Below are 23,294 nucleotides of genomic sequence, written 5' to 3'. Positions count from 1 at the left end.
TAGTTCGCCAACCCGAGAGTGCATAGGAAATACATGCAAGTGGCGACTATACAGTAATTGACGTTAAGTCTAACAGTTAATAACGTAACCACCAACATGACCAACGGCAACGACGACAAACATACGAAACCCATTTTACGTATTAACTTAAATTAACCAGTATGGTAGCTAGGTTTCCAACAGTGGCAACACATCGACACTGTACACTGAAACTTTTATAACATTGCGCGTACAGAACGAATATGCACGCATGAGTCTACGCACAATGCTCACTGGGGATTTGTAGATATAATATATCCACATGGCCACATTCACATATTGCTGAAAAAAAAATGATAATAAACAAACAATAGCAACAGCAAAACAATGATGCCATATATGATGAATATAAGTAAAAGCATTCCATGCACTTCACACGTATTGGCAATAGAGCCCTATGGAGGATAGGGGTGTCGGTTTCAAAGTAGAGCGCCACTGAGTGCGAGAAAATATCACCCAACGTGTTTGAAGCAATTAACTTCAAGTGCGTATGTCAAATCACATTTACAATGCACGCTTGTGAATTCAGAGTATTTTCTCCACATGTGAGTAGAATTTTGGGCAAATTGTGTGGTATCTTAACTTTCTGTTGATAGGAAAACTTTAGGGTGTTGATGTATTGGACACTCAACCATACAGTAGAGCCTCGGCTTGTAGGTAAATTTAAATCTACTCCGCATAGTCATACTAGAGAGAACTGTAGACAACCTATCTATTAATCTAGTAGACATGGCTGCACCCCACTGTTTACCACTGCACTATGTTCTATTCACATCATGATGTGCTACCGCGGTACTGCAAGTCTACTTCGATTTTTAAGAAATAAAAAATCAGAAAATAAGTGGACTAGAAAATAAAAACAAGATACAGATGTACAATATGAATGCCTTTAGAAGTCAAATCTGATAATTCACATCATTGTTTAATGTTACTCCTAGTCTGTATTATAAAAGGAAATATGATTTCATAATTTTCACAGACACACTCTCCCCAAGATAAAGGACACCTTCTTAAGATAAAGGACACCTTCTCCCCAAGATAAAGGACACCTTCTCCCTGAGGTAAAGGACACCTTCAGCATGGGGAAGAAAACTAAGAAGGAGACTGAGGCACCTCCAAAGGATGTGGTAAGAAATCAACAATATTTTATCATCTTTGCCATCATTTATGTTTTCTCTTGGTTTGGGTATGGCCAATTTCTTTTAAATTGGATTTAAACTTAACTCACTACCGTACAACAGTCTCGATATCATTGTAGTCCTGAAAGACAACTAAGTTGGGATATAAGAATTGTTTTTGGTTTTTGCCTTTGTTTTTTTGTTTTTCTTTTCTTTTTTTCTTCTTTTGGTTAACTTCTTTCCAGTTTGGTATGGTGTTTAGTTCAGTTTGTATTATAGGTCTTTATGTTGTTCCCCCATGCTCATTTTGACCTCTATTTCTGTTATCACCTTCATCCCTTTCCTATTCAGATGTGTTCATTCATTGCATCTCTACATCTGACTCTTTTGCTCAACATTCAGTGTTAGGCATTCACCTTAGCTGGTTGCCATCTTCATCCTACTTGCTTTCACCTGTAGAATTGATGCATCAATTTGGGTTCTTATATTGTAGTTAGCTTCTACATGTCCTTTTGTTTCTACTGGTTCTCTGAGTTAATTCAAATATGCAAAGATGTAAATGTGCAGTTGAACTTCATGTAAATTATGTTCATTGCAATTGGAACCCATACCATCAAAATTACCTCATCTGCACCTATTATGATGTTGTATTGTTGCAAATGCCATTTTGGCGCTCTTTTAAAGATTTTCCCAATCTTCTCTCCCCCCCCCCCCCCCCCCCCCCCCCACTTTAGTTTGATCCTTTGCCGGTGGAGAGTAAGAAGGCCGCCACCGTTGTGCTGATGCTGGAGAGTCCAGAGGAGGAGATTCTCATCAAGGGCTGCGAGGCGCTCTACAAATTTGCCGAAAAATGTGAGCAGCTGCTTCTTCTTCTTCCTCATGTTGTGGACTGAAAGTCCTGGTCCTTGATCACACAATGTTATCATCATTCATATACAATGTAATACCCAAACCAGCTTTACTGACAAATAACAAGGGTGTGTGAGTTCAGATTTTAATCTGATTTCAGTTTGTTTTTGTTTTTGTTTTCATTTTTTCATAATGCCCAAAGCCCATTTCAGACTTTTTAGCTATTCAAATGCAATGAAATCTTCACAGTTTAACCTGTTGAGGACGAGTCCGGAGTATACTCAGGCAAGCGTCTATGGGAAATGCATGTTGTAGCAAAATCAAACCGTCCTCAATGGGTTAATGCACTTCAGACCTTTTTTTTTCATAAGTTTCAGATTTTTTTTCAGATTTTTATTTGCAAGTCCTTTCACAGATTTCAAGATTTGTCAGTCCTATCATGATTACATTCTACATCGTTAAGCGCTTTCAGTGCTAGGGATTTTGGATAGTGTCAACAATGCTATGAGGTTTCCTGTACCAAACAGCACTCAAAGCACACAAAGGGTTAAATCTTGCAAAGCAACGGAAACAAAGCAAAGACAAAAAAAAAAAAAAACATGTGTACAGAAATTGAACTTGTTTGATTTTTAGTTTGATGAAAAATACATGCCTTGTAGGGGAAAAGAGAATAGAGGAGGAACAGAGAAAAAAAAATTGGGACAACAGATGTCGTATTATAAATGATTGAAAAGGTATGAGAATAGGTAGTGACAAAGTTATGTTTTCTTTTAAGTACAACTCTTTTAATGCAGTTGCTTGAATTATGGTAGCATTGCAATCCTCTATGTTGATTGGTGATCACATGACTCTGTCTTGACTGTCAGGTGATGAGAACAGAGGGATGCTGATGGAGCTTGGAGCCGTGGACCACCTGCTGAAGCTGATCACGTCCGAGGAGAAGACAGTCCGAAGGAATGCCACGATGACCCTTGGGGTCATGTCTGCTCACAGTGAGTAGCTTGCGGTCTTTCTTGGCCACAGCTCCCACAATGCCATCATGTTTTATAAAAAGATCAGCAATTACCATAATTCGCAGTAATCACACTAAGCCTTACTGTCATGTAGATGCTCAGAGCCAATTGGATGTTGTCTGGCTACTGCAGTCGGTGCAGCTGTTGTACAATGCTTTTGAAAACGGGACCCAGTTCTGGGAGGAACAAATATGTTTTGTAAGATGCTTTTAGCAAGAGAAACATTGTGTCTGCAAATCAATCAGCAAATCATTCAGCCACCAGAGTGCTTTGGTTTTACACCATAATTCTAGAGTTATTGACATTCAAATCCCTTAAGCCAATCAGTAATATTGCTACCTTTATGAGAATTGTCATGTACTTGTCATAGCAAACTAGGTAGATGGAGGAATAGATGAATGAGTGGAGAGATGGTTGAATGGATGGATAGATGGATAGATGGATGTAACTCCCTTCACTCATTCTTGTCTTTTCCAATTCCAGATGAAGTCAGACGAATGCTTAGAAAAAGTGACTGCATCCCCAACCTTATCAAGTTACTTGCTCCAGAAGGTAAGTCAAAAATAAACTATACACTGATTTGATCCTGGTATCTTTGACTGTACATCCTGTTGGTGTTAATTTTTTTTTTTTTAATAGCAATATGTTCACTTCATCTTTATGCTGCATAAAGGAAGGGCGTGTTGCCTTTGAAGCTGTTTTCAACATTACTTCCAATTTCATTTGTGCTTTCTAATCAAGATTTTCTTTGTTTCTAGATGGTTTAGGTAGCTTGCTTCTTCTCTTGTAGAAAGGACTGTACCACATAAATAGATAGATTATGAGTCTCCATGAATGAATGGGATGAAATACAATTGAATACAATCAGATGTCAAAAGGAAATTGACAAGCTGAAATAATAAGGTCAGTAGAAAGGTTATAAGACACAACTATGTATAGTATTGGCTGAATTATTACAAAGAAAACAATTTGATTGAGAGTAGTCTGAAATTGATGTTGCCATCATAGGTATCAAATATTGATAATATCACTGTGATTGATATGATAGACCGAAAAAAGAAGTTGTGTTCTAATTAGTGTTTTGGTCCTCTCTTGTGCTCAGAGGAAACACTGGTCCATGAGTTTGCCAGCCTGAGTCTGGCCAGCATGGCCAATGAGTATTCCAGCAAGATGCAGATCATGGAGATGGGAGGGCTGGACCCCCTCATTGCTCTCCTCTCTGACCCCGACCCGGACGTCCAGAAGAACGCAGCGGAGGCTATCGCACTTCTCTTGCAGGACTACCAGAGCCGGGCAGCCATCAAGTGAGTATTCGGGAACGATACCATCATTCCATCATCTTCATTTCTTGTGTACTTCTTATCCTCATTTTTTTTCTTCCGAACCCTCCTCCTCATCTTCTGTCTCTTCTTCTTTCCACTTCCTTCTCCACCTCCAATTCCACTTCTACTTCCTCATCCTTATCCTCATCATCATCCTCATCAACATCCTCTTCCTTTTCCTTCTTATGTTGCTAACTTTCCATCTCATCCTCCACTCCCTCCACCTCATTCTCGCTTTCCCCCTCCTCCTCCTCCATCTCCTCCTCCTCCTCTTCCTCTATCTCCTCCTATTCCTCTTCCTCTATCTCCTCCTCCTTCATCTCCTCCTCCTTCATCTCCTCCTCCATCTCCTCCTCCTCCTTCATCTCCTCCTCCATCTCCTCCTCCATCTCCTCCTCCTCCTCCTCCATCTCCTCCTCCATCTCCTCCTCCATCTCCTCCATCTCCTCCTCCATCTCCTCCTCCTCCATCTCCTCCTCCTCCTCCATCTCCTCCTCCTCCATCTCCTCCTCCTCTAATTCCTCCTCCTCCTCCTCCTCCTCCATCTCCTCCTCCCTCTCCTCCTCCTCCATCTCATCCTCCATCCCCTCCTCCTCCATCTCCTCCTCCATCTCCTCCTCCTCCATCTCCTCCTCCATCTCCTCCTCCTCCATCTCCTCCTCCTCCTCCTCCATCTCCTCCTCCTCCTCTTCCATCTCCTCCTCCTCCATCTCCTCCTCCTCTAATTCCTCCTCCTCCTCCTCCTCCATCTCCTCCTCCCTCTCCTCCTCCTCCATCTCCTCCTCCATCCCCTCCTCCTCCATCTCCTCCTCCTCTAATTCCTCCTCCTCCTCCTCCTCCATCTCCTCCTCCCTCTCCTCCTCCTCCATCTCCTCCTCCATCCCCTCCTCCTCCATCTCCTCCTCCTCCATCCCCTCCTCCTCCATCTCCTCCTCCCTCTCCTCCTCCTCCATCTCCTCCTCCCTCTCCTCCTCCTCCATCTCCTCTTCCTCCATCTCCTCCTCCTCCATCTCCTCCTCCTCTATCTCCTCCTCCTCTATCTCCTCCTCCTCCTCCTCCTCCATCCCCATCCCCTCCCCTCCTCCATCTCCTCCTCCATCTCCTCCATCTCCTCCATCTCCTCCTCCTCCATCTCCTCCATCTCCTCCTCCTACACCTCCTCCTCCTCTATATCCTCCTCCTCCTCCTCCTCCATCTCCTCCACCTCCTCCTTCTTCATCCCCATCCCCTCCCCTCCTCCATCTCCTCCTCCATCTCCTCCATCTCCTCCATCTCCTCCTCCTCCATCTCCTCCATCTCCTCCTCCTACACCTCCTCCTCCTCTATATCCTCCTCCTCCTCCTCCTCCATCTCCTCCACCTCCTCCTTCTTCATCTCCTCCTCATCCTTCTCATCCTCTTCCTCTATCCACCTCCTCAACCTCGCCTCATCATCTTCCTCTTTCTAATCCTCTTCCTCCTCCTCCTCCACCTTCTCTTCTTTATCCTCCTTTATGATCTATACCCACCAAAAGTTTTTTGCTCTTCCTCCTCTTCTTCCGCCACCTTATCCTTCTCTTCCTGTTCTGCCTTGCCCTCTTCTTTTCCTCTTCCTCTTTTAGTGTTACCAGTCTCAGGGTGCCATAATAAATTAACTTTGTCATCTACAATTATACATATTTGAAAATCTTTATAAGCTTGATTAATTCTATTCATTTTGTTCAGATATTTTATCTCAAGTGGGTTACAGAAAAAAAGCTACTGCTATTTTACATTGTGCCCAGGAATACCATGTCAACAGTATTTCTATCTGAACAAAATATTTTAGTTACACGTCAATTGGATCGTGAGATACGAACCTATGTATGCGTGTTTTCCTTTAATCCCGTAAAGTTGATCATAATGGTACATTGCCTCACATATTTATACCCCCGCCAAACGAAGTTTGAAGGGGGTATATAGGAATCAGCGGACGGTCGGGCGGTCGGTCGGGCGGTCGGGCGGTCGGGCGGTCGGGCGGTCGGTCGGGCGGTCGGGCGGTCGGGCGGTCGGTCCGTTGCAAATCTTGCGTCGCGAACTACTTCCTCAGTTTTCAACCGATTCCCATAAAACTTGGCACAGATGTGTGCCTTGGGTTGTAGATGTGCAAGACGTATTTTTTGACAGTACCCAAAAGTATGTTGCCATGGTAACGGCATATTATGGGCAAAAATGGGTACAAATCTTGCGTCGCGAACTCCTCCCACAGTTTTTGATCAATTTTTATGAAATTAGGTACAGATGTTCATCTGAATATGTTAATGTGCAAGACACATATTTCCGCAGTGGCAAAAAGTGCGTTGCCATGGTAACGGCATGTTATTGGTAAAATATAGGGCAAAATGCTTCATGGCAAAACTGCTTCATCAGTGTTCTTCCAATTCTCATGGAATCCATATTGAATGTTTGTCTTAGGATATAGGTCAGCATGCCACATTTCTTGACAGTGACAAATAGTATGTTGCCATGGTAACAGCTCACATATTATGAGCCAAAATGATGGAAAATTTTGTGTTGCAAACTACTTCCTCAGTTTTTGCCCAATTTCCATGAAACTTGGTACAGATGTGTGCCTTTGGTTGTAGATGTGCAAGACGCATTTTTCGACAGTACCCGAAAGTACGTTGCCATGGTAACGGCATATTAATGGCAGAAGATCAAGGAAAGATCTTGCGGATTTAACTACTTCCTCAGTTTTTTGACCAAAGCTTATGAAATGTGGCACACACCTTGATCTTGGTGGGAAGATTGGAAGACATATTTTTCGGACGTGTCGGAAGCTGCGTTGCCGTGGTAACGGCATATAAATGGCAGAAGATCAAGGAAAGATCTTGCGGATTGAACTACTTCCTCTGTATTCGACTGAAGCTCATGAAATGTGGCACACACATTGGTCTTGGTGGGAAGATGTGCAAGACACATTTTTTGGACATGTCGGAAGCTGCGTTGCCATGGTAACGGCATATTAATGGTGGAAGATCAAGGAAAGATCTTGTGGATTGAACTACTTCCTCAGTTTTTGACAAAAGCTTATGAAATGTGGCACACACAATAGTCTCGGTGGGAAGATGTGCAAGACATATTTTTCGGACGTGTCGGAAGCTGCGTTGCCATGGTAACGGCATCTAAATGGCAGAAGATCAAGGAAAGATCATTCCTAGGGTAAGACTATCGTCACGGGGCGGGGGTATTAATCACCTTAAGTGATATTTCTAGTTTTATCTGTCCTATGTCTTGTTGATGTCCTTCCAGGGACGCCCATGGCCTCGACCCGCTGCTGGAGCTGCTGAAGTCAGACTACCCTGTGATCCAGGAGCTTGCCCTACGCAGCCTGACACTCTCTACCCAGGACGCTGAAAACCGCGAGGCTCTCCGGGAATTGGAGGGGCTGGAGAGACTGGTTGATTTCGTTGGAACGAAGGTAAGGGGATCCTTGATTTTCTTTCTCTTTCCTTTCACCTTGATTTTTGCCTTTTATTTATTCCTTCTTCTTTTCTTTTCTTTTTGTTGAATAGTATTTGTTGCTTTGTGACCAGGGCCCCGTTGCAAGAAAGTTGCAATCAATTGCAAATAATTGCAAATTTTGAAACAACCATTCTGATTGGCTCAGGGTGTGCCCTATCAAGAAGACATGCATGCAACAATGATTTTGATTGGCCAGTGACAATCATTTGCAAGTTGCGTTTAAACGCAAAGTTTCTAGCAACGGGGCCCAGGTCATCAATATTCACTTTATTTAAGTGTCTGTCCTTACGGGCTGGAAATCTTGGCTGATTTGTTTATATTCAAATTTGAAAGTCCAACAGGTCATTCATTTACGTGGCATTACCATCGTTAAAGATATCGTTTGAATCAGTTTATGGATTGGAGTTGTGTTAGATTACAAGTTTTACATTGTAACTTTTAACCTAGTGGCATGTTGTTGTTTTTTACACACATGTTGCTCTTAGTGTATATGGAAAACTGCATAGATTTCTGGGTCTCCCTATACCGAAAAAACAAAACAAAGCAAAACAAATGAAAAAAAATGTGGTTGATCCACTAGAGATTCAGTATTATTCACAATTGTTTTAATCATGCATTCAGAATTGTGTCCTCACCAGGAGAATAAGGACTGCTGACTCCAAGCGTCTATGGTATGATGTTCTATAGATAATAAACTGCGATCTTTTAAGGATAAATGTTGCTTTCATCATATCAAAAATCACACCCCCTATTTTTAGGGTCTCTCTGGAGGCAAAAGCACCAAAAAGAATGTGCTTGATGTACCGGTCAATACGGTAATTTGCCCAAAACTATTTTTAATCGTCCTGCTCTGTGTCATCACTAGGAGTATGAGGAGCTCCATGTGCATGCCCTGAATGTCCTATCCAATTGCCTTGAGGACGTGGAGAGTATGGAACTAATCCAGACTACAGGCGGTCTCCAGAAGCTCCTGGCCTTTGCAGCCGAGTCCGAGCGGTCGGAGGTCCAGGAGAACGCCTCCAAGGCCATCGCCAGGGCCGCACGAAATCGTGAGTGACTCATCACACGGGGGGCTACATCCTCCCAGATGTGCAAATTTGAACATGTAATATCATTTATGAGTTTAAAAGGAACCTTGTGTGACATACGGGTTTGAATGGCTTGTATGGGTGCTTCTCTGTAATACCATTAAGTCAATTTTTAGTTGTTTTTCCAAACTAATCAAAAGGTGCTGCGTGAAAATGGATTTAGAATGGGTACAAGTGATTTTAACCACTTTCACTTAGAACCAGAAGGGTGCAAAGGCATGCAGCTTGCAATCAGTGGATGAAGTTTACTCAAAGTGTGCCATGAACGCACAAAAAGTCAAAGTATTTAGCACAAAAAAGGAAGCTAAGCGGCCATATTCTTAAGGGAACTTTGCAGAAATAACATAATTATATCCAACCCCTTCTAGTCCTGGATCAATTTCATGTGTATATATGATAAAACTTTCATTCATTTGGAGAAGTGGTTGCTGCACATCCTGAAAGCAGTGAGCAAGGCAGGAAGAGATACCACCATAAGACGATTGAGCATTAGTCTGATTTGCTATAGAGATACTCTATGAAGGAGCCCCTTTAATATGGAAGGAAGTGTCCCAGTTTTTGTTTTTGTTTGTTTGTTTGTTTGTTTGTTTTTTGTTTGTTTGTTTGTTTGTTTTTTAACTTTATCAATGGTGAACGTTTGAGAGCTTGATTTCTTCCTTCGTTTAGAGTTTCCGTCAAATTAAAGCAAAACTGGAGAGAAGCTAAAAAGGATAATTTCTATGAAAAAAAATCATGGCCAGATAATTTCAGAATTGCATACTGACGCACGTTATCTCTAAACATACCGGAGCCTAAATTTTCCTGCCTGTACGTGAATTCTTTTTCACTCATATATTTCTTCCAGCCGAGAATTGCAAAATATTCCATGAGCAGGAGGGAGAGAAGACCCTGGTATGTCTCCTGGAGGTGGACAGCGCCCCCGTGCAGGCCGCCACAGCACAGGCACTGGCCATCATGGCTGAGAGCGCCCTCTGTAGGCAAACCATTGCAGAATACGGTGAGTCATTGAATCAGTTGCAAATGATGTTTCACAGACTTTGAAAAGTGCTTTGAAAGCAAAAGACTTTGCAAAGAATACGCATTAACTCCCAATTTGTTTCTCTTTTGTGAAATCTTATTCATTGGTAAAATACAGTGAATTTCACCAGAAGTAATATTACAAGATTGCATTGCACAAAATATTGGGCAAAATTTAGCCGCCATGCAAACACTGATGATGGACAGTACATACTCAATCTCAGATGTATCTGCTGAGTAGTCGCAGTAGCAGCATTAGAAGAAGTAGTAGTAGTGGCAGTGGTAGTGGTAGTGGTAGTGGTAGTAGCAGTACTAGCAGTAGTAGCAGTAGTAGCAGTAGTAGCAGTAGTAGCAGTAGTAGTAGTAGTAGTAGTAGTAGTAGTAGTAGTAGTAGTACACAGATATTCCCTGCAATATCTAATTAATCATAGCTTTTAAGTTGTTTGTCCATGAGACAAGTTATATTTCACTCCCACCATGAGCCATCTTTGACTTTTTGACCGCTACATTTTTTTTTAAATTATTATTTGGTGTGTCCATACAGATGGCATCGCCCCACTGGTCAAGCTTCTCGGCAGCGACAACGGAGACGTGGCAGAGAACAGCTCCCTGGCCCTGGCCAATCTCACCTCTGCCACCGTCCAGAACTGCGTGGAGCTGGCGGAGCGCAACGGCATCGAGCCCCTCATCGGTCTCCTCAGCTCGTCACGAGAGGGCGCCCAGGCCAACGCCTGCCAGGTCCTCACCAACATGGCCACGGACGAGATCCTGCGCGCCGACATCCAGAGCCGGGGAGTTGTTGGTGCCCTCCTCACGCCCCTCCACTCCAGGTGAGCAACATACCAGGGGAAACATGTTTTCGTCATGAGGAAAATTACCGGATAGCAAAGACATGGTTTTGTATACAGGTGACTCTGTTATAACGGAGTCCTTGGGACCAGAAGATTTCTGTAGTCTTTTTGAAATTTTTTAAAAGCAAACAAAGAAAGCATACAAAGCCATATAGATGGTAAATTGGGGACCTGAATTATCACTTCATTGTAAAGAAATTTTGTTATAACTTTGATATAAATTTGTATATAAGTTGAAGTAAAAGTTTGACTTGAAACAGACAGTTCATCTTACAATGTGTGATTCAAAGTCATATTGCAGATGAGTTTGCTTTGATGCATGTATCAAGATTCCTTCCATTGTAAGCCTGCCCAAGTATAGATAGTGATGTAAATGTGCTAGGTAACAGACTCATTCATTTGTACAGTGTAGCCCTATGGTCTGCAACAGTTGCTAGATAACTAATGATGCTGTGCATGAATCTAGTCTTCCGCTGCAAACATGAATATTGCATCTTATCGGTCATATACATCTTTTGTTTTGTCTACCCAATTTTCTTCCATTTTGCAGCAATGCGATCGTCCAAACCAAGGCTGCTATGGCCCTGGCTGCATTTGTGTGCGACACAGAGTCCAGGAATCAGGTATGGAGCTATGATTTCTGTCCTTAAAAAAAAACTAGAGCAGTGAAAAAAGCAGTAACTCTAGGAGTAGATTTTCTCTAGCCATGAGAGGAAACAGAGATAGAGAAATACAATAATTCTCTATTTGCATTCTTCTGAGCTAGCAAAGATCAACTTTAATCAATTGACTTCAATTGCTCAGTGAAAGTTGCTATTCTTCAAGGAATTCCGAGTGCCTTCTTCTACTTAAAACAACATTGCTACTATTCTGAACAAGCAAGCTATTTACAATCAGTTGTAACATTCTGCAGTCTTCCCCTACATGGTCAGAAACAAATCTTACATTGAGCTTGACTTAATAAGAAATCTTGAAATATTAAGTATTGCATAACTGTTGTTCTAATGGAAGCATTACAGCTCAAAGTAAGCTTGACACTATATTTACATAAAGTCTCTGGGACATTGTTTGCATAGGGAGCAAGTAGCATTTTTGTATAATATGTTAGGAGAGTGTCATCTGTTTATGTTTGAGAACACAATGTCTGTTTGTTTGCTCAATATGTTTTGTTCTTTTAGCTAATTTATGAATATTTTGTGCTGATATGAAATGTTGTATATTTACTCCCTTTGTTTATTGAAAAAAGAAAAACACAAGCATAATATCAGACCCTCTTTCGGACAGTACACAAGTGATGCACTTCCCAAAGTTGTATCAAAATAATAACGTGCCAAAAGAAGAAATGCACCAATCATGTGATACAGCAGTGCAAACCAAGGGAATTGATTTACAGTATGTCATATCTTTCGCTGCTATCATTATGACTTCTGCATCAGGCATCACCTGAACTGAAAATGGCTCCAAAATTTGAACTGCTGTGTGCAAGGGGTGCATTGGCTCACTTTGCCAAAATAAAAGTCATGTTTTTCTGTCTCACCTCTCCACCCCAACCCCCTCTAGCTAAGAGGTCTTGGTGGTCTGGGCCCTCTTCTCAAGCTCCTTCAGTCCAGTAACGACGACGTCCGGCGGGCCGCGTCCTGGGCCCTGGTGGTCTGTGCCAGTGACCCCGTGGTAGCCACAGAACTCTGCAAACTGGGGTAGGTACTCCTTGTAGGTAGGGGGTAATCACTGGCTCTCCCCTCCCCCTAAACAGCTCCCAAGAGAGGGCAAGTATGCTTTTTGCTTAGTGATAAACCAAGAGATGCTATGCACACCAACCATCTCTCTCATTTTCATTCACTTGCATGGCCTATGCCTCGTTTTTATAAGTGGGGGGCCCAGTGTATATTTCTTGAGCTACTTCCAGGTTCATCAGCTAACAAGCAACAACAAAAAAAGGCATTCAGCGCAACTTTTTGATTCCACTTCCAGGTTTCTTCAGCTGAGAAGCAAAAAAAAAAAAAGCTTTACCACATTCTATTTGGGTTTTTTTTTCTGGTGCCACTTCCAGGGTTAAAAAAGTGGGGGACTCCAAAGTAGTTACACCCTATATATTCCTATATTTTGTGCAAAAAAAAAATATATATATGGAAAAAAAGAAAGAAAATATGATAGTGAGTCAGTTCTTGTGGTAGGCAGTGGTCAGTTCTATTGATTGATTCTATTAACGGTCAATTCCTCACACTTACACATGCCTTCACAGTGGTCTGGACGCTCTGAAGGAGATCCAGCAGTCAGGCACCAGGAAGAACGGATTCAGTGATGTCGCCCTCGAGAGGTTGTTGGACAGCATGCTTCCTGCCAAGTACAGCCTGATGGGACAGCTCGGCCCCAATGACGTCATCGCTGACGGCTTCTACGACGCCGGAAAGGTGTGCAACAGCTGCTTTTGAGTCGTTATCATTCTTTCTGAATTTTCCGCCAATATCAATGCGTGACTCACTCGTACTTTTTGAAGTAACTTTTTTGGTTTCAGCATGTTTTGTACATGTTTACTAGACTTATTTTGTTCAGAGCTGACTTATCATAAGATAAGTTGTTTCACTGAACACTGCTCATATACATGCACATGTGCAGGGCTCATCAGTAGCGATGGCCCCGGGCCACTGGGCCACTAAAAATTGATGTTGGGCCAAAATTTCCAGAAAGGCTCTCTTTTTGGTGGCCCAATCGGGCATTTAACATTTGAAATGGATTTTTGTGATTGTTATTGTTGTTGTTGTTTAGTGGTTGTTGTTGTTGTTTTTTGCGGGGGGGGGGGGGGGGGGAGTATTTTTGGTCATTACATTTCCTCTTCAGGCCACCCAAATTACAGATTTAAAGATTTTAGTTTCCCAAACCGTCCACCAGAGGGAAAAAACGTTGGTGTCTGGCCACTGACATAGATGTGTATGACATAAATGTCACTAATTTTGAATATTTGCCCCAGGTTTTTTAGTATGTCTAATGCATCACTTTCAAACATTTTCAATCCATTCTTAAATGTGTGTGTTTATATTTCCATGCAAGGATAAACTTTGAACTTGTCATCAAGAACTGTAAAACTATGAATAGTTTGAGGCAGGATCACAACTTATGGATTAAAATACTTGAAGAGAAGATATTTGGCCAGAGTGAATTGTCTTTTACTCATTTCGCCATATTTTCTACTCTTCATTTGCTAGGAAAGAGAGATTTTTAATCAAGTTTTCCATGGTCTTTAATAATATTGGTGATATTCTTTTTCCATCCCCCCCCCCCCCCCAGATCCGACCGGAGGCCAAGTTTGCTACCTTGGAAGAGCTTAGCAAGTTAGAGATCAACCAGAAGAGACCCATCCTCCTGGTCAACTGTGGGGCTCCAAAGAGGTGAGTTAGTGGTCACTGGACACTGGACAGTCCAAGACCGGACACTGGTCATTTTAAGACTGGATAGTGGACAGTTAATTGTGAGTCATTACAAAACAATGGACACTTTAAGAGAGGACACTGAACAGTTAGATGCTGGACGCAGGTCAGGTAAATTTTAGACACTAGATATGTACAAGACAGACTGGACGCTCAACAGTCATGTGCTGGACTCTCGTGGACAATTAGACCCTGGACACTGGTCACTTAATCGTGGGTCACTTCATATATTAGACTGGACACAAGACTTATGCTGGACCTTGCACATTGAAAGACCAAACAGTTCAATACTGGACACTAGACAAATAAGGTCAGACACTGGACATTAAGGGTAGGCTCAAAACATTTAAAGATTTGTATGTGCATTGTATGGATACATAATTAGGATTACTGATGCAAAAAAAAATAATAATAATAAAATAATAAAAATATTATGTTGCACTTGAAAAATGTAGCACTCCAATTAAGAGCAGGTTATATTGCAACATGCACTAGAGAAAGTGTGAGTTCACATTTTATTACGTTTTCAATTTGTCCACAGTAACTTTAGTACAATTCATGCTGGTGTAAAAAAATGAATAAATAAATAAGAAATACTTTGTACTTTACGTTATGTGTTTGCTCAATTTTATGCATTTCTTGTCAGTGTCTTTAATAACGTGTCATATGTCACATTCTGAATGCAAAAGGTTGTCTAGTAATTAAACCAAATGAGTAGAAAACTTTTTCGTCTAACTTTCTCCATTTCTGCCAGCATTTTTGACATCTTAATTCAAAAGTGTTGTCAGTAAGACTTAAGTAAGAAATGGCAGCTTTGCTTAAAATTTTTGCCCAAATGAAAAGTTTTGTCATAACGTTGTGGTTTGAAAGAGAAATTTTGGACACAGCATTCACACATCTATGTTGCACGAAGGCAAGCACTGCCAATGAAAAAGATGTATTATGTGTATGTATTGTTTCATGAGTCACTATCACAAGGCAAGCATTGTAAAATTTGTTTGGCTTTCACTTACTTATTCTCATATATATATACATATATATTTCAGTATCAATTTTTTTGTCATTCAGTGTTGTCATTTTATTTCTTTATTTTTTCTTTAAATCATCAGATAGAGCAAAATAAAACTTTTCCAGTGATACCTCACTTGTGACATAACAAGGAATATCCTTGAGGTTGTGATCCAAATTATACCATATTTTCTTTGTTTTTTTTATCGGCTTTAATGGCAAATATCTCAACTTGACAAAAATGGAGTTAAAGGACAAATTCACCTTCATAGACATGTGGGTTTCGTGAATGCAGTAATATTAGTAGGACACATCAGTGAGAGTTTGAGCAAAATCGGACAATCCGTTAAAAAGTTATGAATTTTTGAAGTTTCTGCTCAGTCACGGCTGGATGAAAAGACTACTATAGCTTGTGATGTCACATGAGTACAACGATGTAAAGAAAGAATAAAGAAAATTCAACATATTTCCCTTTTTCTCCCATAACAAAAGAACACTCGACTTCTCTCTTTCAGAAGGCAGGGGAAATAATATCACCCTTAACATACGTTAGTAGCAAGTCGAAGAACTGTGCACTTGATTCAAAAAGTAAAGTTTTGTGAAATTCTCTCTTTATTTTCCTTATATAATTGTACGCATGTGACATCTTACACTGTAGTAGTCTTCTCTTCCAGCAGTGACTGCGCAGATACTTAAGATATTCGTAACTTTTGAACGGATTGTCCAATTTTTCTCAAACTTTCACTGATGTGTTCTACTAATATTGCTGCATTCTCTCAATCCTTATGTATATGAAGGTGGACTTGTCCTTTAAGTCCTTCTACGATAAAACTCTTCATATGTGACCCTGCACCTCAAAACAAACAAAAAGTCGCCAGAGAGGAATTTTTAGTTAAGACCATATTCTGAAAGAGAAGATTTTAAGCTTTAAAATGATGTATAACTCAAATCAAATTGACTCTCCTAACCTATCTAAATATTGGAAAGAAAGCACAAACTCAGGAAAAGTGTGAACTGAGAAAAGAGGCTCTGAAGTACAGTGTCTATTCAAGCGCTTAATCTTTACCAAACCGTGCTGGCTGTGGGATGAATGGGACAAAAAACAGGAAGTAAACCACCAGAGTAACAACAATGAAGAGATTATCAGATTAAACTGAAATTGAGCATGCCTTATGAACATATTCTGTCCATAATTAATGACAAATTTCAAAGCAGTAGCACTATTTTTTCAAAAGTTATTAGAGTTTAAAGTGAAGAGTGTGGACAAGGTTTTTTAGAAATGAAAAAGGGATTCTAAAGACACACCTAATCACACTATTCTACCAAAAATGTTTGAGATAAACTGCTAAAAAAACACACTTTCCTGCCCGTTTTACGATACCAAATTTTAGCATAATTTAAAGGAAGACCCGCTCTTTCAGAAAATATGAAAAAGTCAAATTCGGCTAGGTTAACCCATTTCACTTATTTTCAGTACTCACGCAAAATCAGTGTGTGCGACTTTATGTTCGTTTTGAGGTGCACGGTCACATATAGTGATGGGAATCTGGCATTTCATCCACAAGCCTGACACGCCACACAAATTATATGCATGTTGACACCTGTCTCACCTGCTTACATCCCGCTCCCCTCCCCTCCCCCTCCACCCCTCCCCACCTCCACCTCCACCACCCATCCCGGCCCTTTTGTAGCCCGCCAGTCACCCCTGCACCCACCGTCCCGTCAGAGCTCGATGTCAAACAGGAGTCCAAGTCCAACATCCGGTCGTCTAAGTCGTCCGTCAAAGGGTAGGTTGTCATCGCCAGCACTCCACCTGTGAATGTTAGGAGAGATACATTAGTGTTATGTGTCCTAGGTATAAACATATACACAGACATACACATACACATACACATACACTCAAACACATACAAAAAACACAGTCATGTAGACAAATACAGACAATATACACAGACGCACATACACATACACACAAACACATACACAAATATGGTCGTGTAGACAAATACAGACACTAATATGTGTACATATGTGACCCGCTACAACAAAAAGGTCCTAAAGTCGGGCACGGTCGAAGCCGTGAAAATCGAGTTTGAAGTCAGAGCATTAAAATTGGTCAAAACTTACGATTTTCTGATTTTGATATATCATTGAAGTCTAACATGTCTTCTATCATCTGTCGAAATTTTGAAGCAAAATGATCAAAGGAAAGACCAAAAAATAGTGTTTTTCTGAGCCATGTTTTTTTGGCGTTTCAACGAAGCAGAAACTGGTTCGAAAATTTGGATTGAGCGCCACAGATGGGTTCCGCCCCTAACAACGACCAGAGTGATCTCATTGGTCAGTTTGCTGCTTGCTGTTAACCGAAGCGTGAAGCTCGCACACTGCCCAGTCGACTGGTGCGTGCGGGCGGGGTGCGCTATGCTCAGCCGCTTCTCACATCCTGGTCACTGATTGGTTGGTGAGGAGACCGCCGACGCTGATGTGCTTGAATTAACTCTTCGGGGGTTGCTAGGGCTTACCTTCTATTGTCCAGAGGTGAAAACTGACTTGCGTGTCCCTTGATCGCGATTGTGTCAAAAGGAAGACTTTTAGGGCGCTTTTCTCGAAACAGTGATTTTCCAGACGTCTCGACATGCTCTCTTTTAAACATTGATATCTCCGCAGCCGATTATTTTTATAGAATGTGTTATATATCAATTTAAAGCAGAAAGATTAGGGGATTATATCATGCAATTTTCAAATAATCGACCTCGCCTGACTTTAGGATCATTTTGTTGTAGTGAGTCACATATATATAATAAATAGACATATACATACACTCCAGCTCAGACAGTGGTACATTCATACACACTCATACACAAATACCATATAATATACACACATATATATACACACCAATGCACATATAAATAAATATGCATATTTATATATGTAGGCCTATGTGTGAGTAAGTGTCTGTGTTTGTGTAAGATGTTTATAAATCAATTGCTTTGCCATCATGGAAAGAGCAACTGTTGCCTATTTAAGGCCACTGCTTGAATTGTCATCTAGCTTTATCATATTTACATTTAACAATATTGTACGTATTGAAGCTCATTATAAAGAGCACTTCACACTTTGCTTTTCAGTTGTTGTTTTTTTCCTGAGCTGAGTTGTAAATCAGAGCAGATGGTATTTAGGCTGGTAAAAGATCTCTCTCTCTCTCTCTCTTTGTACCACCAAATCAATATTAAATATGCCATATATTTCTTGGTGGTCTTATTCTACACACATTTTGCAAGTTGGCCGATACTTTTTAAATAATCAACAGCACGCCAAAATGTTACTTCCGGAATCACAAAAGCAATGTATATTATGTATCATCTTCATTGTGTGAAATTGCGAACTTGGCTCCGTGTAAAGGAATAAGACTTATTGCTTTATCCATTGCCGTGGCTCTCAATCGCAAAATTCAATCACTTGTAGAAAATGTCTTACGCTACCTGATTCACAAAATATGCTTGCAAAATGTATGTCGTGCACTCAAATGTGGAAATAGTAATCACTGTTTTTAAAGAAGACCTGCACTTTAGCCCTGTTTGATATCGTCCCATTCAAATGAGGAGAAAAGAAAAGGTTACGCATTTTCAAATACGGTTGCACGCTGCAATGAGACAGTAAAGTTTTAAATCATGGTCAGTCAGTTTTTGTGCACACAATCACATATTTAGAACATCCTGCCAATTGCAGCATCATCACTTAGGCAAAGCCAAAGAGCCAAGCCATGCACCAAGCAAACAAAGGTGTGCTTCTGCAAAAAATGCGGACTCTCTGCTGAAATCATTCTGGCAAATCACAGAGTAGCATATACATGTATGCAATTGTAAAATTATGAAAGCAAGGTGCATGTTGTGTTTATGCTGTACATGTACATTGTTATAAATAAATCTATAAGCTTCATGAAGGAAATTATGTGGCTCAGTGGTTTAAGACCATAGACTCCTAGTCTTGAGGTCCTTGGTTCAAGTCCATCAATAGCTATGGCAAGTATCAGTAGAAAAGGTACCTCATCCTCATTGCTTAGTCCTTGGGAGGGGATGCACAGCCATAAATCCCTTTGTAGTCACTTGTTTGGGAGCATTTAAAGACTTTGGATATTAATGCGTTCCCTTATTGGCTGCATGAAATCAATTCAAATTCAACTCAACAAAGTGCGAGTGCTCATTACTCTGTGGACGAATGCTGATGTGTTTTTTTAAAAACCCTATCTTCCATCCATGCATCCCGCGGAGCAGAGGTAAGCGGGAAAGCAAGAAGGAGCGCGAGGAGCGCGAGCTTCGGGAGCGGCTGGAGGCGGAGCGACTGGCGGAGCAGCAGGCGCTCCTGGCCCAGCAGCCACCCCAGTACGAGCCCCCGGCCGACCCGACCTTTGAGGGCTACATCAGCGACATGCTGAACGACGTCTGTTCGCTGCCCACCACGAGGGAACAGGTTATCACCATTGCCCAGTGAGTCATTTTTCTTCCCCGGTTCCTCGCATCACATTCCAAGGCAACTTGAATGTGTTCATCCTCTGTCTCAGTGGCAGACGTTGCACTAGAAGATGTAAACATTAGTGTTCAATCCTTCATTTATGATGTCAAAAAGCAAATCTCTTTTAAGTAAGTTCTTCATCAAAAATCCCTGTGGAAATACATTAAAGGTGTAATTTACCATTTGCAGATTAAACAAAAACCCAGCATTAGTTCTTTGAAATAGTTCTAACATATGACTTTGGGATAGAAAGAACCACTATAAAAATTTGAATCTGTATAATCGATGGTAAGTGTTGTAAAATACACAAAATGTGAAAATAATTATAATAGAAATGTTTCCAGACTAAACCGTATGCAGTTACGGTTTATTGCAAAAAACCCTGATATCTCCTTATATTTTAGGTTTTATTGCAAAAATTTCATATGGTAGGATGTTTTATGATACAACAGATCCTACACATATGTATCAAATGTGATATCTGGAACATTTTTGAAATCACTGCTCCCAAAGGTAAACTGGACCTTTAAAGAAAAAGTCAAGGATGAATTATTAGACACATCAAATAATGTCATAAGTGGAATTGATATAGAGTCTTGTGATGCTGCATTGAAGCTATGAAACCTTGTGAAGAATCCTTCACACACTGAAGAATCATGATTCTGCAGAATACTGCACTGAATACTACAAGTATTATTTGACAGTTGTTTCTTTTAATGTGTAATGATCAGATGCTCACTTGTTAATTTTTGTTCTATGTCCCAAGTTGACATGAATTTAAAATGCTTTTCAAAAGTTATCTTTGGAAGAAGTTTGAATCTCAGTGTGAACAGTGCCATTGTATTGGACCAAGAAAGCAGTAGTTATGATACATATGTTGCGCATAAAGTACACAAAAATTGAACCAGCTCTTGATTGGTCGATCTGTCCCCCCACAGGTACGTCAGCAACAAGATGGGTGGTCCCATTGAGAGGGGCGAGGTGGCCAACTTTAGCTACGAGCTCAGCCTCAGCCAGCTCAAGTTTGAGCTCAAGAGTAACATCCTTCCCATCGGCCGCATCGAGCGGGGGATCCACTGTCATCGAGCCCTTCTCTTTAAGGTGGGCTTCAGAAGGGAACTGTAAATCAGATCACCCCATATAATAGGGAGCTTTAGACCTGCGACGCAGATGTTGATGAAAAAAAAAAAAAAGATTCTGCACATGCCAAAGTTTGCTTATCAAAATCGATCTTGCATTGTCTGAGTTTCACAACGGTTCTTGGCCATTTTAGCTGTCTTAACATCCGCGTTGCAAATCTAAAACTCCCTAGTAACAATAGTACCATAAATGTAGCACTGATTTCGCAAATCGCTTCGGGTTATGACTTGACTTTGATGACACGCCAAAATATCACCTCGGCAATCCCTCGTATTTATCCCCAAGTTGAATTATCCTTCAGATTTATGTCAGGTTTAACCCTAAAAAGACTGGGCTATTTTGGTAGCTCGAAAGACTGGGGGGGGGGCCTAAAGGGCCCCCCCTTAAGATCTCGGCCGTGGATCGCGCGATCGCCGCAGAAATTTGCACAATGGTAGTGTGCGATGTAATCTACAAGATCGTATATTTAAATTTTCCAAAATAGTCTTCATTTATTTTATTTTGATTAATTATGCTAATTTATGCGAGAAATCAGACCTTTTTGATCTAAATCAGTAAATAAAGCTCCAAAAGTGCTCATTTTTGGTCTGGATATTCTTTGTGGCATTCTTAGCAAATGTACTTGAAAAAAAATTTGGTATCAAAATCAATTTCTTATTTATTTTATTGTTTTATGAATTTCTTATGTATTTCTTTGTTTTTTCGACCTTTTGTTTTTGTTGTTTTTTTCAGCAAAATTTGTGGCAGACCCTTTTTGAAGCATAATACTACTAAAACAAATTGATTTTAGCCATTGAGAGTAAAAATAAGCATATTTATATGAACCATGTGATAAAACTCAATTTGTATTGACTTTGTACACAAAATCACATTTTTTAGCCATTTTCGGTCTCACGTGCATGTACAAAAAGTTATGTAACTTCAGAACCGTACCCCCGGGCGTCACAAATTTGGTGTCAAAATGTGCGGGAAACTCGAAAGAAAAAAGTCATAGAGCATCGCGGCGAGAGCATTGCGTGTTGCTGAGTAATCGCGCGAAATGTCGAGGGGGGGGCCTTTTAGGCCCCCCCCCCAGTCTTTTTAGGGTTAAGTGTGTGTCACTCATATACACACTGCTATTAGCTTCTGACCATTCGAGCTTTTAGAATTAAGGGTTTCTGGGACAGACACTGTACTACGGCTTTCTACAGCTCAGTCGGTAGAGCACCAGTCTAATATCTGGAGGTCTGGGGTTCAAATCCCAATGGAATCCCCTTTTCTTTGCTCATTTTTCCACCTATAGATTAAACATGTAAATATTTAATAGATTAAACATAGTAAACATGAAATGAATTTTTAATCTAACTCGCAATTTTTGGTGCATACGTCCAGGCACTGGCTGACCGCATTGGAGTGGCCTGCTCACTGGTCAGGGGCAACTACAACAGGGCGTGGAACGAGGTGCTGCTGACCGATGAGGATGACTCAGTAAGTAACGGTCATTTGTCCCCTGTGTTTGGTCATTTTTGTCTTGGAATACTTTTGGCATCATCCAAAAAGAAAAAGGAAGAAAGTAACATCAGAAATTTTCAATTTATATTGAGAGGCAATAGGATCCCTGCAGGTACAGTGCCCATATTACTAATTCTTGTATATTGATGTAAAAGAAGGACTTATATTAACTTTATAATGACAAAGATTAATTTCTTTCAATATGAAAACTTACACATAACAAATCTTTGCTCTGAGCCAATTTCTGTGTATTCCACTTGTTTGTGATGTTGCAGACGACAGCATTTTGACAGCATGTGGAGTGAGTTGTTAGGTAATTTTCCTTTATTGAGTAGAGTAGTAGCTAATTTTTCTATATTGATTCATTGATGTTGTTTTTTTGCTCTTTTTGCCCACTTTTCCTATTCAATATGCAGCAAGAGAACCCCAAGTTCCCGCCCAAGGCCTACATCGTGGATCTGGTCCATGAGCCTGGACGGCTGATGAGGTCAGACAGCAATGATGCGGTCAACTATCAGAAAATATGAAGTCCTCCTCCTCCTCCTCTTGACTGGAAGGCACAATCTCCATCTGAAACATAAACCACTCCTGTACGATGCAACCAGAAGATGTGAACGCCCCCCCCAATTGGACCCATGACACATCCCACAACCCGCCCCTCCCCTTTCACATTTGGGTTTCTTCTCTCGTACCAGACAGTATGAAAGGGGCATGAAGATTGCATAATGTGTGGTTCCCCTGTATAGTGGAAATTCTCTTTTGGAAATTTAATCTTTGGACAGAAAGCCTGATTCCCACTCATGATGGTTCTCCTTCTCCATCCTATAAGAGGAGACGAATTCAACCAGTGTGATGTGTGATTCGCTGTACCGTCCATTTTATTGTGCCATTAACTATGAAGACTTCCGATGGAAAACAGAATGCCATTACCAAGTG

The 23,294-nt window shown here is 40.9% G+C and overlaps 1 protein-coding gene across 1 annotated transcript; it reads left to right on the top strand.

The window, feature by feature from the left end:
- The first annotated feature begins 1,118 nt into the window (after positions 1 to 1,118).
- Positions 1,119 to 22,885, top strand: LOC139709251 (armadillo repeat-containing protein 3-like). The gene is made up of 18 exons (XM_071621203.1): positions 1,119 to 1,166; positions 1,892 to 2,009; positions 2,873 to 2,998; positions 3,503 to 3,571; positions 4,122 to 4,323; positions 7,611 to 7,779; positions 8,689 to 8,872; positions 9,756 to 9,908; positions 10,473 to 10,758; positions 11,330 to 11,402; positions 12,340 to 12,476; positions 13,022 to 13,190; positions 14,065 to 14,165; positions 16,904 to 16,999; positions 19,490 to 19,702; positions 20,666 to 20,828; positions 22,239 to 22,334; positions 22,775 to 22,885. The coding sequence occupies exons 1-18, from the start codon at positions 1,119 to 1,121 to the stop codon at positions 22,883 to 22,885; spliced, it is 2,514 nt and encodes an 837-aa protein (XP_071477304.1).
- The last annotated feature ends 409 nt before the right edge of the window (positions 22,886 to 23,294 follow it).

The sequence above is a fragment of the Diadema antillarum genome, unplaced genomic scaffold (assembly GCF_040938485.1).
Source record: "Diadema antillarum isolate AM-2024a unplaced genomic scaffold, OU_Dant_1.0 seq00001420_RagTag, whole genome shotgun sequence".
Classification (NCBI taxonomy): Eukaryota; Metazoa; Echinodermata; class Echinoidea; order Diadematoida; family Diadematidae; genus Diadema; species Diadema antillarum.
Note: the sequence above shows the minus strand (reverse complement) of the source record. Positions and strands in the feature narration are given on the sequence as shown.